The sequence below is a fragment of the Prosopis cineraria genome, unplaced genomic scaffold, assembly GCF_029017545.1.
Source record: "Prosopis cineraria cultivar Desert tree isolate PC_DT_omini unplaced genomic scaffold, ASM2901754v1 PC14, whole genome shotgun sequence".
In the NCBI taxonomy this organism is placed as follows: Eukaryota; Viridiplantae; Streptophyta; class Magnoliopsida; order Fabales; family Fabaceae; genus Prosopis; species Prosopis cineraria.
Window position 1 is genome coordinate 17,203,674 of NW_026555345.1, and position 19,758 is coordinate 17,223,431.

The following is a 19,758-nucleotide window of genomic DNA, read 5'->3' on the forward strand; positions in this document are numbered from 1 at the left end:
CACTATTGCTAAAGTCCTAGCAATTTTTGAAGGTCTTAATCTCTGTTGGGTTAAGGGGTTGAGGAATGTTGAAGTCTACTTGGATAGCATAGAAGCAATCAACCTTCTCACGAGAGGTTATCATGAGGAACACCCTTACAGAGATATCATTCAAAATGTTTGTAATTTCATTTATAGAGATTAGTCTGTTTCTATTAGTTTTGTTTTTAGGGATGTAATTAGTAATACTCATTTTCTTGCTAGTGAAGCTCATTTTATGAAAAGTTTTATTTATCTCTTTGATCATCACCCACGGAATATTACATTAGGAAGTGTATGATGATTGAGTCTGCTTTCTTTGGTCTTGTATTAGGTTCCTTGTACTGTCATTTTTGCTGACTCTTGAATTTAGTTTTCATTCAAAAAAATAATAATAACAAGAATAATGAGTTTTAGTTGTGCGTGGAAACGTCCAATCGACTGACGCTGCGTGGCCAAAACAGCATCCCACGACCCATTCCCAGGCTACTTGTTGCAAAGCAATAACATTTCGCCACGTCGGAAAACTGAATAATATCTTCGTCATTAAATACAAACTTTTGATCCGTCATCGTCTTTTCCAATAAAATGACAGTTTAGTCTTCCCTCCCCTCAAGTCTTCCTTCTCGACGACGACTTCAATAACTGGCGTCTCAGTCTCAGAGACACGTACTTCTCCTCCCTTTCCCCCCGAAAGCTCAATCTGGCCGTCAATGGCGGCCTCCGATGCTTCGAACGGCAGCTTGTTCCGGAATGCTTTCGGAAGTGTCCTTTCGTTCTTCATCTTAATCCTTGTTGGTGTTCTAGCCTTCTCTATCCGTCTCTTCTCTGTAAGCCTTTCAACATTTCTGTGTCCTTGGATCTGAGAATGTAATTTTGTCACAGTTCATTTTCCTTTTGTGGATTTGAACTGCATGAATTTATATATTTTTGCTTATTCACAATATCAGAAATTTTGTTAGCGAAAATGGTCATTTCTGGTTAAGGGAAATAAGTGTGCCAAGTCTTGGTGTCATATAAGCTCTAAATGCTATCTTCTTGTCATTATATTCTGTATTATAGAATATAGGCTCATTTTCCTATTTGCATTGCAATTTTAATTCTTTATTCTGTCCAGCAGAACCGATGTAATCTATGTATTTTCATTTGTTTCTCTAGCAGTCCATGACATTGACATCTGCCGTTTACTGTAACAGGTTATAAAGTACGAAAGTGTGATTCATGAGTTTGATCCTTATTTCAATTATAGAGTCACTCAGGTGAGCTTTATGTGAAATGAAACCTTTTTCCACCCTTTAGTTCTTATTCTTGCGAAGATTGGCGAGTCTCTCAAACTGATGCTGTTAGTTTCCCCGAGTTTCTCAGTTGCTGATTTAAAAATTTAAACTCATCATTATTATATGTAACATTATTTTTTGCAGTTCGTGTTTTATTTTTTTCAATTTGTTGCTAGTTGGTATCTTGCGAGTATTCACTAAAGATAATTTTTTTGTTCTCAGTATGTGTATGACAACAGAACGAGTATATGTTTTCTGGATTATATTATTTTCTGCAAAAAATAATCTATAGCAATGCAATTAAAACTCACCGAAGATGACAGGAATATTGGGTGGTTTCAGTTTCTAACAAAGAATGGGATATATGATTTTTGGAACTGGTTTGATGATCGAACTTGGTAAGTAGCCAGTGCATGAATTGCAACACTTTCGCTTCTTGGTCATCTATTCAGTCTAACCAGTTTGTTAGTTGTTGAATTATATTTCTAGCGTTAATGAGTGTCACCCTTTATTCAAGGTATCCTTTGGGTCGTGTAATTGGTGGGACTGTCTATCCTGGTTTGACCTTGACAGCAGGCACCTTATGGTGGTAAGTGTCTGAAATAGTGCAGTTTGTAACATTTATACTAATGCTCTTGGTTTTCTGGTGATGGCGGACTTAATGTTGATAAATATCTGCACTACCAATTATTTCGTTGTTTACCTGAGTACTGAATACTTTAAACATTCCTCTTTGTAGTTTTCGAAGAATTTGACTTTTTTGGGTTAATCTCTTTTGATATCAGGTTTCTGAATTCTTTAAATATTCCTCTCTCGGTAGAAACTGTGTGTGTATTTACTGCACCTATATTTTCAGCCTCTGCTTCATGGGCAACTTATCTTCTGACCAAGGTTTGTTCTTACCCAAATTGTATATTTTGATTATTATTAATTTATGTATCAATATAGTGCAACCTGCCTCTATATGCAGGAAGTTAAGGGTTCTGGAGCGGGCCTGACTGCTGCAGCTCTTTTGGCTATGGTCAATATCTTGGTTGGCTTTGTGACTGAATGGGATTATTTTTTGTTCAATTTTGTCAAACTTGACAGTGATACTATTGACATACTAACATAAATTATCTGAGGATGTCTCGTTGGTTTGTGTTTAAAAACATTCAAACTCAGTGTTGGCTACAAAAGATAAAAATAAATAAATAAATAAATAAGCGTTCAAAGCAATATGTTTTATCTGATCTTCACTGCTATTTTCTGTGAATCGTATAGTTTTTTGGTTGTAGTAACGCAAACTCATTTGCATGAAAAGGAACGTTCGTCAAGACTATGAATCCTGTTGTTGTTTGTTTCGTGCCTTATGCAGGAAGATTCTTCGCATCTAATATTATTTGTTGCTACATCCTTATGCGTGCATTTCACTAATTCACCTGCTTGAGACTGGTTCTTTTTTTTTTTTTTTTTTTGGGGATATGCAACGGTGATGGAAGTGTCCCTTTTTGTTGTCAAGAAGTTCATAGCTGATGATATTGATATGACTTGAGTTTGACGAAGGATGCGATACTAATTCTATCCTTTGGTATTAATTAATGATGTAATTGTTCAGCATTCTTAGATTGTAAGCTTGATGAATATGTATATTTTATAAAGGCAGTGGATAAAAGTTAATCGACAGTCATGCATCTTGATGTGCATTCATTTGAACATTTTTGGCAGGTTGTCTGTTAAAACAGATTCTACCCCTGTATGAATTACATGGTTGAATTATAGATGTGTTCATTCTCTATTCTATTATACCTTTATTTGCTGGTTGCAGACTCTCCTCATGTATATAAGTGGTTCCTCTTCTCTAAATATGTTTCTATTTCCAGGTCCCATCATATATATCTCGGTCTGTGGCTGGGAGCTATGATAATGAAGCTGTCGCTATATTTGCTTTGATTTTCACTTTCTATCTCTATATAAAGGTTAGCCTCTGATAATACCAGCATGGTTTTTTTTCCTTTGTTTTTTTAGATGTTTGCTTATCCCAATAGTTCAATTCGTTTACCTTTAGTATTTTTCTGTACAATTTGTTTCTTATGCGCTTGTCCTCTTTGTTAATATTCTGACTTAACTTACATTTCATGTAGACACTAAATACAGGTTCCCTCTTTTATGCCACTTTGAATGCCATAGCATATTTTTACATGGTGAGCTTTGTACAATGGAAACCTTTTTTTTTTTTTCCTTTTTATTTCTTGTTATGCATCTTCAATTTTATGTTATGGTTCTATTGTTTATCCATATATTGCAGGTTTGCTCCTGGGGAGGGTACACTTTTATTATCAACCTCATTCCGTTGCATGCGCTGTTGTGCATAATAACTGGTCGCTATTCTTCTCGACTGTACATTGCATACGCACCTCTTGTGAGTATCTAGTGCAATCATGAAATTATCTTCTTTAGTTCAGATCAATGCCTTGTCTCTTAATTGAAATATGGAGAGTGCGTTTGAAGGTTCGCAGGGGAAATCTTGTATTATTTATGCAACAGATATGTGATGTTCCACGTTATGCATAATTGCATATGCTACTGTCATACGTTATTTTTTTGATTTGAAGCTTGTAAAATTCTTGCTGCCTATCAATCTGTCATGTATGCTCATTTACAAGTTAGATATGTTTATTTGTATTTAAATTATATATCTGCAAACTGTCTCTCATCCAGCAATGCTGGATATCTCGTTTCTGGTTCACTCGGTGAAACTCCTCAATGCAGATTGTCTTGGGCACACTGTTGGCTTCCTTGGTGCCTGTTGTTGGGTTTAATGCTGTAATGACGTCAGAACACTTCGCATCATTTCTGGTTAGTTCTCCTCTACTCTTTGAAATAGCAGTGATTATTGTCAATAAAATCATGCTTTATGACAAAATAATCAACTATTTCTACTTCATAGTTAATTTATGGCTCCTTTAATGTGCTTTGACCATTTTCTGATAAAAAAATTTAAAGATTTGAGAGAAGGAAAATGCATTCTACTTGAAGTAGTGAATCTAGACAAACACAAGAAACGAGAGGTGCTTTCAATCCCTCTGCACTTACATAAAAGATCCCCTGGCTCGTGTGGCACAGCATATGAAAATTTTTTAGATGTGGGACCTACTGCCCCGTTGTGCTTTATTCATTTGCCGAGGGGATTATTTACATTCTTCCAAATGGGCAAAGAAAAATGTCCAAAATGCCTAATTAGAGCAACTGACGACACGACACTAGAATTTTATGAAAATCAGATATAACTTTCAAAATGCCTCCTTTCCTTCTTAATTATTAGATGTTAAAATCCGAAAAAAAATATCATTGATTGACAGCCCAGTCCAACTCCATAGAAAATGCGCTTCAGCATCTAGGAAGTTTACATTCTCTGTGCTGTGGACAATGAATTGAGATGTTGCCTGGGAGGAATTTTTTTTTGTTTTTTTAACAAGTCTTTCTCAATAAGGAAGTAAAGGGCCATAGAGTTAGGTTTGTGCATAATCAATTATGCGTCAGGCTAAGTGTGAGGTTCAGTACGGTAGCTAGATGGGTGTGAACTTATTAATATTTGTTTATAAAAAGAGAAAAAGGGAAAAAAGGACGGAAAAATCATTGCTTTTGGCTAGTAGGATTGTCAATACCATTTTGCTAGATGAGAGGGTAACTAGAGAAAGATTAGACTTGAATTGATTTAATTATACGTGGAAAAAGGAAAATTTCAAGACTAGATTGATATTGATGAATTTTCAATTTTCAACAATGGTGATATGACAAGTGGTGGTGGGGAGAGAAATCCAAAGGCATGGTCCCCTGAAACGAGTATTAATGGCTTATTCTAGATGGTTAAGACGTAAGGATAGAGCGACGTGGGAAATTGTTATGTAACAATTTTGGGTTCTCTGGCAGATTTGGATTGGGGACCGGGGTTTTTACTATAATGAGTGGGTCTAATCAATTCTGCTATGATGAAGGTTTATATGGAACGAAGGAAAAGTGAGGCATGTACGGATGAGTCTTGGAGTAGTTTTGATGGGAGAATGCCAGCATCTTGAAAGCCTGGCATTGTTTTCTATTTTCTTTTCTGTCTTCTCTGCAATTTATGGTGGTTTGTCTCTATTTTTCTATCTGAACTCCGAAAATTCTGTTTCTTCTCATATACAATTTGGAGTTGTAGTCTGGACTTCCTTACTGTCTTGTATTAGCCATTTCAGCGGTGAAAGTAGCCTGAAGCTTTTTTGAGCCATAATGAATTGCATGGGTATTTACTTACTCTCTCCATTCAAAAATATAAAACATTTTTTGAGGAGTTGAATGTTAAAAAATGTAAGGCATTTTTAGTCTTTCGAGGTTTAATCATTACCTTTTTTCTAAAAGTGTTCCTATTGATATTGACTTTATATTTATTGTTGGGTGTTTAATAGGGGTAAATATGAAAAGATAGGATTAGTTTGAAAGTAAGTAACTATTTTATTAGGGGTGAGATTCGGTTAAAAATGCCTTACATTTTTAAACGGAGGGCGTATATGCTTGATCATTTTAAATTTAGAATCTACAAATATTTGAAAGCCCATTTAATTAATTTAGTACTCCCTCAGTTTAGTATTATAAGGCACATTTAACTAATTTACATTCTCCAATAAGTTAGTTAACATCATTTAAAATTATATATTCTTTTTATATTTACCTTTATTTAATAAGTTATCTCAATTAGAAAATCTTATTAATTATACCCCTAATTAAGGGCATTTATGAAAAAATATCATTAATTATATTTTGAAAGATTCAAAATGTCTTGTGTTTTTGAACATGATGCTTCAAAAAAAAATGCCTTTTAAATAATGAACGGAGGGAGTATGATTTATATGCTTTTTACTTTTCCTCTATTTATGTATGGAAATGGATAAGGACTTCGAATATATTAGCTAAATTTTGTAGTTTAAACCATGGCAATTTATCCCCTTTTTCTTAGTTCACTTCGAAACCCTGTTTCCCGTTTGCTAATTCTTGTTTTGCAGGTTTTCATCATTATTCATGTTGTGGCTCTTGTGTACTACATCAGGGGGATTCTATCGCCAAAAATGTTCAAAGTAGCTGTGACACTAGTTGTATCTTTTGGCCTGTAAGCATCCCTCTGTATGGTTTATTTAAATGCTGGAAGCATGGCGAGTGGAAAACTGAACTTGTTTAACACTTGTGAACCATTTAATTTTCAGGGCAGTATGTTGTGCAACAGTGGCAGTACTTGTAGCAATGGTAGCTTCAAGCCCGACAAAGGGATGGAGTGGCCGGAGTTTAAGTCTACTAGACCCGTGAGTTCCTTGTTCTCAATTATTTATTGTCTAATTGCTCTGGAGCCATGAACAAAAAAATTACTAGCTACTGCAAGTTAGTGGCGTGATATGAGATCTTGCAGCCACTTTTCCATTTTTTGCTTTACAGTTTGGTTTTCTTGTTTGATGTGACTGTTGGTGCATAAATACATGAATGGACTATAAGAAGTATCTTTTGATCTACTTTTTTCTATTTTAACATTTCACTATATCTTTTCTTTATTGTCTTTGGTCTTGTGAACTGGCTCCTAACTTGTAAAATGATCTGTAATTCTTCGTTCAACAGTACTTATGCCAGCAAGTATATACCAATCATAGCTAGTGTGAGCGAGCATCAACCGCCTACCTGGCCATCTTACTTTATGGACATCAATGTCTTGGCATTTTTGGTTCCAGCAGGCGTTATTGTAAGTTAATTTTCTTGCAAGAAATTCTGTTGTCTTTTTACGTTTCCTTTCCTTCTGGGTTTGTACATGAACTTGTCATCCTCTTCTTTACCTGCTGCAGGCATGCTTCTCGCCATTATCTGATGCAAGTTCTTTTGTGGTGCTGTATATTGTAATGTCTGTATATTTTTCTGGAGTCATGGTAAGAACTATTGTGGTACTGTATTTTGATCATGTATTGTAATGTGTATATTTTTTTAATGTTATTAACTTATTATGGAATCCATCATTGTGTTGTTAAATTTTAGGTTCGTCTGATGCTTGTACTTGCCCCGGCTGCATGCATAATGTCTGGGATTGCTCTTTCTCAAGCTTTTAATGTCTTCACAAGATCAATCAAATTTCAGTTACCCAACCTTTTAGGTGATTCTCAGATTGATGTAAGCATTTCTTCGTTCTGCTTTACAAATTCGGCACTGCTGCACATTCCTATAGTCATTCCATGAGGTTGCCTTGTTCATATTGTGTTTTTAACGACCAAGGCAAGGGATGCGACCTCTGATAATGCTGTGGCACCAAATGATGTGGTCAAGACTGCTAAAAGTGAGGACACAACGAAGGAACGCACGTCAAAAAGGAGCAAAACGAAGGAAAAAGAGCCTGTCGAAAAACAACCTACCAAGGCACAGGTTAAGAAGAGGCTCTTGGTTTTGCCTCTGGAAACATCCATCATCGCTATTTTCTTACTTTTGTTGCTGGGTGCCTTCTATGTGGTAATTTAGCTTTCTATTTCTCTACATGTGTAATTTCAGAAGTCTCACGTAGTTCATTAGAGTTTATTTAGAGTCACTTCTCTCTTTCGTAGGTTCATAGCGTATGGGCAGCAGCAGAAGCCTATTCGGCCCCTTCTATTGTTCTAACATCACGTTCACATGATGGTTCACATGTTTTCGATGATTTCAGGGAAGCTTACGGTTGGCTGAGCCATAATACAGAAGTAGATGATAAAGTGAGATTCTGTAACATTTCCTGGTCTTTCTGCTTATTGGTGTTGAGCTTGTAGTTGTGTGTGCATGTGTTTGTCTTTTCTCTATATTGCTCAATTTGGAAGAAATCATGGTTTTCCTTTTGGAAGGTCAGTATTTAGACTGCTCACTTTATTTATCGTTTAATTTTGGAATGTCATTATCCTTCAATAGTTCATATATCTGTGTGGGATTCTTGATATTTTCTTATTTAAGTTTTGAAGCTAAATAATTACTCTTTTACCATCACTTTGCATGAATAAACTATGGCGATTGACAGGTGATTTTTTTTTTTTTTTTAAACATGGTACTTTTGGATTGACATTTACGTTTTTTATAATGAAAAATTATATATATATATATATATATTTTAGAAGCTTAGTAATAATATAGAATGTGAAATGAATTATAGTTTTGTTGATTTGACTAGATTGATATTGTGGATTACTTGGGGGGTAATCTGCTTCTTGTATTCTTTTCGTCCCATCATGCCCCTTTCCCCTAAATTTGTTTTTTGGGTTAAAAAAAAAAAAATAGAAGTGCAGATAGGTTTTTCCAATACTTGCAGCGCCAGTGGCATACTTGGGATCCCCCGTGATGTGTGTGAGCGCGGGCGTGATATTTGCTATTTGTCTATAAATTCTATTATCTATTTGAAACCTAGTCTGCAATATTTATAAATTTGTCAGATTGTCTTATTTAAGAAAAAAAAAATTGAAGACATTGCCTCTAACTGTAAGAAGGCTCCATGCCTTTTTTTTTCTCTAAACGACACTTGTTCCCATACAGCATTGTTGTCTCCTTCAAAGAAAAGGAAAATAATGCATTGATGTAAACCTGTTGCTTATAAATGTATGAGAAACAAGATGCTTGTATGGAATTTCTTGTAGGTGGCATCTTGGTGGGATTATGGATATCAAACTACTGCCATGGCAAACCGAACTGTCATCGTTGACAATAATACCTGGAATAACACACATATTGCCACTGTTGGTACAGCCATGTCTTCTCCTGAGAAGGAAGCTTGGGAAATTTTCCACTCCTTGGATGTCAAATATGTTCTTCTTGTCTTTGGAGGTCAATATCTTCTCTCTTCTTTGAGATTATTTAATCCAAGTCTATGTTCTGACTTTTTTTTTTTTTTGGCTTCACTTTTCTAGGATTGGTTGGCTACCCTAGTGATGATATCAACAAGTTCCTATGGATGGTCCGTATAGGAGGGGGTGTATTCCCTCACATAAGGGAACCGGATTATTTAGTAAGTTACTTGTAAGCAACATTGGTTGCTTTGTCAAACCCTTTTAATATTACATTAGGAGAGTGTGTGCTAATTTATTTTTCGCTTTTATAATTACCTGGTTCTGAGATGAGTTATGCTTGGATGTTAATATCTATTTTCTTGCTGTTCTGTTAAAAGAGGGACGGCCAGTATCGGATTGATTCTATGGCCACACCAACAATGCTAAAATGCCTCATGTATAAACTCTCCTATTACAGGTCTGCTCTGCTGGAATTTGGCTGTTTGTGAGTTTTCTATTTTTGAGCTTTTTTGGACTGTTTAGGCATTGAAGCCTCCTGTGATTTTACAGGTTTGTAGAAACCGACGGTAGAGGCTTTGACAAAGTGAGGAGAACAGAAATTGGGAAGAAATATTTCAAACTTAGCCATTTCGAAGAGGTCAGGGGAATTTTTAGTTTCTCGCCAGCACATAGTTGGTCAAAGATATATAAATTTAACAAGAATAAGAGCAGAAGATTTCTAGCCTATTATGGGTTAAAGCTAAATAAATCTAACAAGAATTTCATTTTGGCCAGTCCAACATAAGTTAGTCCTGCTCGAACTTGTTCATAAATCAGTCCATTGCCTTGTATGCACAATAAGCAACATGCATCCATGTGATAACTATAATCCCTCTTTCTAGCTGCTTGTGTCCACATCTACGTACAATTTTAAAAGCACTGATTTTTTTTTTTTAATTTTTGGTCACTAGGTGAGTCTTAGATATATTGATGAGTTATAGCAGCTAGCACTTTTCATATTTTTCCCAGGGAATGATCATCTCATTCGCATTCATTCATGGGGTTACTTATTATAGGAGTCGTGCATGACTAGCTGAAGAATGATAGTGGAAATTGCAGACAAGAGTGGAATGAATGGATATTTTCTTGCATTTCGAGTAGTTTACAAATGATTCATACGAGTCTGTTAGAACAGAGGAACTGAAAGTGTGCCAGGTGTCAGGAATATACACGTAAATAATAAGAAAGAAATGGCAGTAAATAATACCTTTGTTCCCAAATATGCATCACTTTTTTGAAAGTCCCGGGTCAATATATATATATATATATATCTGTGTGTGTGTTTGTGTCATAAAATGCTTATGTTTTTACAAATTCCCCCAAATGCTTATATTGGGATTGTATACACTAGGGGAAAGACATTTGGCAAGTTTGGAAATACATTTCAATTTTGAATAAAAAATAATTTTTTTAATATATACGAATTGTGACTTGTATTTGAGACCGAAGGTGGGTAATTGACACGAATGAGAAATGCTTGACCGAAGCTCTATATGCTAACAATGGCTTTCTGATATGATTCCAGGTATTCACGACTCACCATTGGATGGTTCGGATATACAAGTTGAAACCTCCAAGGAACAGGATCCGAGGAAAGGCTAAGAAATCAAAATCGGTATGTCATTGGCATTCTTGCCTGGAAAAAGTCTAAATTTTTGTTTATTTTGTTTTGTGCCACCCTGAACCACCCACCCCTCTCTCTTTTGGCAGAAAGCCAGCTCAAGCACAAGCTTAACTAGTGGGTCTAAGAGAAGAGGAACAAGAAGGAACCCGTTTTAGTTTAGTTTTTGATGCATTTTTCTCACACATTTTTAATGCATTCCTTACACGTGCGTGGGACATGCAATGATTTTGCCGGGTTTAGTAGTCATAGTCCCCTTACTAATCTATAAGTTAAATTATCAATTAATGATTTTGGGCCTATATTTTATTACCTGCTACATGATCATTTGACCCCGTTCTATCCTATGGTTGAAATGCTAAGAGATTTATGGGAGTTGTGTTTAGCAAAAAGAGCTAGTTTTTCATAATGTGATACATTGAAGTTCGATTCCCCGCTTGAAGGGATGCTCACATTAGTGCCGACTTTATCTCGAACATAATTGACTCGTATAAGAGAATACATGCGGGAAACCTGGAGAAAAAAAAAAAAAAAGGCTCAACAGAAAATGGTCTAATAGTCTTTACCTCATCCGTCCTCTGGTCACTTTCTAAAATGAATTGATTATTATTTTTTTAACCAGTCATTTTGTATAAAAGTATAAGTTATTAATACTTTATTCAATTTTACCCTTTCATAATTTTTCATAAATAGGTAGGAGGTTACATATAAAAGATGATTTGTTTTGAAAATAAAAATATTTTCAGATAATATCAATAATGATTTTGGAAGTATAGGAGTGATTTATATATAAGAATGGAGGGAGTATGTTAACAATTTGAACAAAGACACAATAATATAAAACATATACCAGTAAGTAGAAACAAAAACTTCACCGGCTGTCTATTTGTAAATAATTTTTTTTCATTATTTGCTTTTACAAGTATCAATGATCTTAGTTTCCCAGCATCTGATCGGGAAATAGTAGAGAAGGTATTTTTATTTGTAAGGCCCATACCCGTCATTTATTTATTTATATCGAACTAATACGACGCATACTTGTTATTGTGCATTATGTGCAAAGAAAATACTTCTATGAAATATTTTTTTATTAAAATTTTGTACAAAATATGATAGATTTTATTTCTTGATGGTATAATTAAATGAATATTAATATAAATATTTAGAGGCTGGGTTAATATATTCTCAACTAATTAAAGTTGCGCGAGTAATAGAGGCTTTTATTACTTATGCAAATGGTTGGGAATTAACCTCAACTTTTATATATGTAGTAATTTAGTGATAGATAATATCTGTCTTGGGGAAGACTTATTTCTTCTAATAAAAAAAAAAAAAGAATGTTCTCAAATTGTCATACATTGTTATTATGACGAGTGGAGAATGACTTCGAAAATACTTTTTGGAGAAAATTGAGCTTATTGACTAAATGATGGAAATATTTGAGGAAAACCAAGTTGTAAAAGATTCTTGAAAGGCATCATAGATCTGCAATTTAGTTCAAATAATCATCAATGCATATTCTTAAAAATGGCTTGAAACTTAATTGCAGATTTTGAAATCTTACCTTTAAATTTTGGTGCTTCTTGTCAAGGTTTCAATTATTCCATCCATATTGACAATTTTTCCTATTCTTCCCTACCATAGCAATCAAGCCCAAATGGAGCTAGAAAAGGAATTGGAAAACATTAAAAAAAGTAAGTTTTGTATAATAGAACAAATGGGAGGAAAATTTTTTTGGCACTATCATTTGAGTTAATTTTAAAATATGAAAAGGCAATATTATTCTCATACTCTTTTCACCATTCTTGCTCCAGCACCACCTCCTCCCACTGCGTGTCTTGCCATTGCCTTCTTCTCTGATGAGCACCCCCTTCCACCTTTGCATTCTTCTTCAGTGAGTACTTGTCACAACTTTCTGTGGCAAGTACTGCATTCTTCTCCACGCGAGCACTACCTTCTTCTCCTTATCCAACGACACTTGTTAATATACACTTGTCATTTAACCACTCAAATTAAATTAAGAAACAGCCTAATGAGTATAGGGCGCAACCTAAGTTGGTTTCTCATGGGGTTGATTAAAATTTAAACCCCAAGTTGTTTAAATCTACCAAAAACAATAACAAGAATTAAATGTAAACTAAATTTTTGGGGTTTTTTTTTCCAAATTGGACATATTTGGAATATGGTTGGTTTGTGTGATTAAAATGTAAAATGATGGTCTTTTTAGGCACATGCACTCCCTCTCTTATCCTTGCTCTATGTAATTAATTTTCTCTTAATGCCAATTAATTTTAAGGACATCCTAGTAACTATTAAGAATTAGCATTTCTAGGTTTTTTAGATTAATTAGGACCCTAAAATAACCTTTAGAATTAATTATACTAAAAAATGACCAATTGATTATGAAGTTAATTGCCAATTCTAACCCTTGCCTTAACCAAATGAGACCTCAAATAGATTAAAAAAATGATTAGCCAACCCTAAGTGTGCTTAATACACAACCGTGACTCACAAGAAGCGATAATAAAATTAAATTTGGATAGCCCCAAATTCAAAATTGTAGCACCTTAATTGGCAAATAAACAACAACTTCATATAATACTCAATCAAGTATTATAAAAGTTCAATTCCAACAACCATAGTCACTACAATGTCATAATCACCAAAATTACAAGGAATTAAACAAGAGGTAGAGATTAGAGAAACTCCCAAAAATTTAGGAGCTTAAAGAGATTTCACTCATGCATCTTGGGAAGAGATGAGATGCCTAGCCACTCTCCATTTCAACCTCCATGGCTTCTTCATGTTGACCAACAATGGAATCCATCATGGAAGAACACTTGAGAAATCAACTAGATGAAAATGGAAGGGAATGGATGATTTTTGATTTATGGGTTTTATTTCATTCTTAAAGGGGAGTTAAATGGTGTATTTGGATGGTAGAATTGAGGGTTTTAAGGTAAAGAAATGGTGGAAGAGGTTCTACGGTTCAAGGGTGTAAAGTCTTGATTTTCACCTCGGGCTTTACTTACACATCCACACTTTATAATACAATTACAATACAACAATCAAAGATACAAGCCCTTAAATTATTTTCAAAATGTGGGATCTCAACTTCATAAAAAATATGTTCAATAATAAGGGCTCACGGAAGTGTAGACACACACCCACTTAATAGATACACCACACAATTAATTTTCCCAAAAACAAGCCATGTACCGTGACATGTGATATAGAGCAATGTGCTTTTGTTATATGTCATGCACTATTGCATTGCTATTATGTGTCACGGTCCATGTATCAAATTCTGCTGTTATGACATATTTTTGATATAAACTTTCATCGTGCACCATTTTTACATTTGATACTTGATTGGAGTGATTCAAGTAAGCACTCACACGAAGGTTATCATATAATCTATCTAATGAGACCAGTATGAACACGATCCAATAGTCCATCTTAAATTGAACATTTGGGTGTAAAAATTTACTTTCATTTCAAAAACATGCACCTTAAGCATTCAATTCCCACATCTTGCCTTATTAGACCACTTTAGACCTTGAACCAAGTTTAATAGGACCTATTACACATGGCTGACACATCATATTACATATATCACATCACAATAATAATTTGGCCTCTTAATACCACATTATACACTTGTGGTCTCATATGAGGCACACCATATAAACCACACAAACTCAAATATACTTGTTGTACTATTAACCATCCAACTTTCACATATATGGCCAAGACTCATAATATGGTCGGAAATTACAAATCCTCTTGACTTACACAAATGGGGTCAAACCTCGCCATTTAGTGAAGTTTCACATAAATACACATTATCACGCAAAAATTCATATTCATTACTAGTGGAACAAGTTATATAACATAACATATACTTGCTTGAATAGTATTTAGGCCTACTCACATATTCACCATTGTGAGATGCAATATCAAATACACAAGCAAGTTATCACAACTCATCAATCTCTCTCTCTCTTTCTCTTTCTCTCTCTCTCTCTCACATATGTATATATGCATCTTAGTTGGCAGGAAAAATTTCTTAAATACAAATATACATTCATTACATATAGAGGTAGTTATATCATTATCAAGTGAAGCTATTCTTTTCTTACTTCTTTTCCCAATCTTCTCATACTCTCTTAACCTATATACAAAAGGTAACGAAGTGAAACATATATCCTAGTAACTTAGATAAATCCTAAATATCAATTAGTAAGTAAAATCAAATACAAGGAATAAAGTAGCATCAATTCTATCAAAAAGAAATTTAGATAGATATACACATAATGACATGCTCATTTATCCACTATGCTCATGTACTCCTAGTTCCCACTAGCAAAGCTAAACAATCGGATAAGAACTTCCAACCTTACACGAAATAGGGCTCGCCAAACCATTGCCTCAGACCAGGTATCATAAATATGGGTGGTCTTCTAAGTCCCTACCAGCGGAGCACGCTTAATGCTTAGACTATCAAGACTTTCTAGCCTTATATAGAATAGGGCCACGACCCTCATCTTAGTCTAGGGTGTACTCATAGATGCATATATTCATGGGTCCTCCTTAGCGAATCATCATCAATGCTTAGCACCTTTAGGACTTCCTGACTTTACATAGAGTAAGGCCACAATACCTTACCCTAGTCCAGGGTACACTCACTGATGTAAATGCACATGCTTCTTCATATACCTTACAAGCATTACCTATACACATGCATGCATAATTCTTTCATAATACTGCTACTCTATCATTTTATAAAACACAATGCATACAATTTATATAAAATGCTTGTAAATCATTTTACAAACTATAGATAGAAGGATTACTCCAGTTATCTTTTACCCTTATCACCAAGGTTACCATTCACGTTGAACTTCTTAAGTCACGTATACTTTCACGAGCAATCATATAATGAATTCCTTAATCAATTCTCAACATTCCATATAGGGTACTAATTTAACTAAGCCAAATTCCTTAGTACACAATACAAATCAATTAACACCTTTTGGGTTCACTCAACCCATCCACTATAGTCATTTTCCCTTAGACTACTCAAATGACTAAAATATCCTCTTAACTCACTCAATTAGAATTTTCGCCCTTAACAACTCAACCATTTAAGCTAAATTGGACTTATAACCTTAACATTCAACCATTAAACCCCAAACCAATTGTAAAACCTTAGTTTCGCACCCAAGAGTTCTTTTAAAACCTTTCCTTCAAATTTTAACTCTTTAAAACTCCATGATTTAATTTCTCTATCAACTAAACTTAGAGAAATTATAGTGGAAACATAGTACAAGTGGTAGGTCATGTTTATTACACATTTTTGTTAGGTATTTAGGACCATATTTTATAGTGAGAAACCCTAAAATGTTCATTTTTGGTGATAAATTAGGGTTTTAGGCCTTAGAGAGAATTTATGCATATTAGGGGTATTTTTTAGTCATTTTGCACTTTGTTGGGCATTTAAGGGCAAATTTGAAATTTTATGTGTGCATTGGTATTATGTTCAATTAAGTCAAAATATTTGATCTTAAAAGTTGCATTTGGACTTAGAGTTTAAAACTTAACCTTTTGAGTTGACTTGTCAATCTGGCAAGTTTGACCTAATTTGTATGCATGCATAGCCACCTTATATTTCTCATATGTGTTTGTGAAGTTTTGAATAGATTTTGAAGCCACATGCAAAAAGATATTAGGGTTTGAATATTTTCATATTTTATCACATGTGCAAATAAATACCTTAATCAAATTTTATGTTATTATCTTAGGTGATACTTTGCATGGAAGAGACTTGTGGTTTATATTGGATCATATATTTTGATGATTACAAAATTAAGAGAAGATGTATTTGTTATGTGTGCATAACAAATACCTCTTTAGTTCATAAATGAAGAACTTTAGAATAAGTTATTTAAATTCTCTTAGATTCAATGTAAAAACTTTGAGAGCTTAATTACTTTTCATAATTATTAAAATGAATGCATCATCTTTAGTTTATAAATGTCATTTATATGCATTAAGACTCATCTAAATATATTCAAGCTTGCAAGTGATGTCATTCTAGCATGCTAAAGTTTATAGTGGTTGAATTTAGTATGAGCTATGCAACCCTTCCCTATATCCCCATGATATAAGTAGAGAATTAACCTAATTACCACATATCAAGCCAAACTATAAATAAATACTTTGTTTGAAAAGCTTAGGCCCAAGACTTGTTTTTGCAAAATCATCAAGATCTTATCACATCATAGCCATATATAGTGGAAACAAGTCATAAGCATTCATAACAATCATTATATGCATTAAAAACTATGAAATTAGGTTAGATTATGGGCCATATGCCACAGTGGGCAATACATGTGCTGTGGCATATAGCACAGAGCCACACGCCCTGACTTTCTCTGTACCATGCATCGTGGCATGATATGCCATGTGCCGCGGTGCGCATACCAATTTCTACAGCTGTCATTTGATAACTCAAATGATGAACTTCCAATGTGAGCTGTTTCTACACATGGCATCCGATTTGAGTGATTTAAGCGCCCACATGAAGCTTAACTCATAAGCTAACTAATGAGATAGGGTTGGATACGATCTAATAGTTCGATCAAAATTTAAACACTCATGTGCAAAAAGTTACTTTTTTGAAGAAATTAATGCACCCAAGCGCTTAAATCAATCCTTTAATCTCATTAAACCATTCTAAGCCTTAAACTAAGTCCATAAGGACTTATTACACTTGATTGACCACAATACATCATATATATATATATATATATATATTCATATATCAAAATTTGGCCACTTAATAGCCCATTTCCATAAATACCAAATGTACACCACATAATGCAATAATGCACTTTAGGCCATTTTCACTATAAAATTACATATATCCACATTCGCCATATGTTTACCACTAAATCTTAGCCCATACAATTCATTCCACGATATATTTTCACATATGGGCTAAGATTCACAAATTCACCACAATCACAACATTTTACAACTTATAATCATTCAAAACATGCATACATACCCTATGGCAATTTATATACATAATATTCACAAGGTCTAGTTCATTACACAAACTCAAAAATCACATGGCTTTAATAACTCTAAGCCAATTCTGACTCTTTTCCTTGCTCGGTTCACTACTCTATCCTATAAAAATATAACCACAGGGGTGAGATAATAATCTCAGTAATAAAATAACTCTCTACTATTGACTATCACATGCACTATAAGCAAATATAGCATAATATATAGTTAAACATAGAATACAACATATGTTTTGCTTTAAATCACATCAGCATATCATTTTGCCTCTCTTACAACCTTATCCGTGACAATTTACCACTTTTCTAGCATATAGCATGATCACTACTAACTGAACATCTAAATCACTCCAATTTGAAACCATAGGCTCGCCTTAGACCAATATAGACTCTCATTAGCCCTGAGCTCACCTTCAGTGATAGAATCACCAGGCCAAAGGTGTTCTATCTCACTTCTGGATTATGGTTTCTCCTAATACACACAAAGGGGTGTTGTTGACTCTAAACCACATCACATCGATACTAAGGAGTCTGAATCTTGGACACTATATCTCAATAGGCACTAAGGAGATAATCTCCAACACCATACCTCGAAAGGCACTAAGGAGAATGATGCTATATGGTCTTTTACTACTCTCTACACGGGTGAACTCCTACCCTTATGATCATGCTTTCCATACCAAATCATAGGATTTGTTTACCTCTATGCACTCACACATGCACACGCATACACACACACACACACATAAAATCAAATGTTTTTACTCGTTAAAACTTTAATTTCAGGTAACATCTATATAATGACACAAAACATGCTTAGTTTAAAATAATTTTATTCATTAAATAGCATACTTTCACACAGTGACAATAAATAGTCAAATAGAAAAAGTTATTCAGTTATCTTAATCCTTCTATCATAAGAAAGGTTACTTGTGGATTCAATTACCATAGAAACTCTCTACAAGCTTCTTCCCATAACTTATTCACGAAATATGCCAATCTACAAACAATTAGCATTATTAGTTAATTGACTCAATTGACTAAAACTACTAAATTGCTACTTAAGGCTATATTTAGCTATTCATTCCTTTTTACTTAATCATTCTAATTTGATTACCACTCAATTATCATTTTACATCACCTCAAACGATCCCATTTCATGTACACACCATTTTCACCTTCAATTTCTCTTAGTTTAGGGCTAAACTAAGCTTATAAGTTTAAAGCTCTATCATTTAACTCCAAACCAGTTATAAAGCCCTAATTTAAATCTTGAGAACCTTTTTATTACTATAGGGTAAGAAACTAACTCTCAAAATTTTCCCGATTCAATTTCTCTATAACTCACACCAATAGAAATTATAGTAGAAGTGGAGGTAATGGTTATACAAAGCTTACTCGATAAGTTACTAATTAGGAGATGCCTTCCAATAGCCTGAAAATGTTTGCCTTAGCTCACCCTTGCTTCCTCTCTTTTACTTTCATGTCTTCCTCTTCTTTCTTCTCTGCCTTCATCAACTGATTCATGGCTTTTAAGGTCATATTATGGTACATGTGTTGAGGTATGGCAACCTTGTGTCATAGCGCATGGCATAGCAAGCAAAATTCTCATTGCGCGTACACACTTTACTTCAGGATGCAGTTCTTCCACTTGTATCTACTCATTCAACATTCCAACAAGTTAAATTATCAAGTAACCATTCAAACTTCCAATCATTTACTAATTATCACTTTACGTATGATTAATAGCTGATCACACAATTAGAAAATCAAGATGTTATGAGTTGTAGAATCACACATGATTCTGCATTATCACTCATGAGATTTTACATATTGGGCACACTAACTGATGGATCATGATAGATTTAGGAAGTGATTCACATGTGATTTATCACCTATGTCATGTGATACCTTAAACGTTGCTT

The 19,758-nt window shown here is 34.2% G+C and overlaps 1 protein-coding gene across 5 annotated transcripts; it reads left to right on the forward strand.

The window, feature by feature from the left end:
* Positions 1-618: 618 nt before the first annotated feature.
* Positions 619-11,117, forward strand: LOC129292920 (dolichyl-diphosphooligosaccharide--protein glycosyltransferase subunit STT3A-like). Of its 5 annotated transcripts, none has more exons than XM_054930620.1 (23): positions 619-848; positions 1,215-1,277; positions 1,638-1,693; positions 1,813-1,884; positions 2,081-2,186; positions 2,266-2,328; positions 3,158-3,253; positions 3,419-3,478; positions 3,583-3,696; positions 4,047-4,133; positions 6,317-6,420; positions 6,515-6,610; positions 6,918-7,038; positions 7,139-7,219; positions 7,326-7,457; positions 7,560-7,790; positions 7,883-8,026; positions 8,933-9,119; positions 9,203-9,300; positions 9,460-9,539; positions 9,632-9,719; positions 10,647-10,736; positions 10,832-11,117. In XM_054930620.1, exons 1-23 carry the CDS (start codon positions 732-734, stop codon positions 10,898-10,900), a joined length of 2,355 nt encoding a protein of 784 aa, XP_054786595.1. In that variant the 5' UTR covers positions 619-731; the 3' UTR covers positions 10,901-11,117. The 5 variants fall into 5 exon arrangements, with proteins under 5 accessions (XP_054786595.1, XP_054786596.1, XP_054786597.1 ...); XM_054930621.1 differs by having other exon boundaries at positions 2,266-2,316; XM_054930623.1 differs by having other exon boundaries at positions 709-848; positions 1,619-1,693.
* The last annotated feature ends 8,641 nt before the right edge of the window (positions 11,118-19,758 follow it).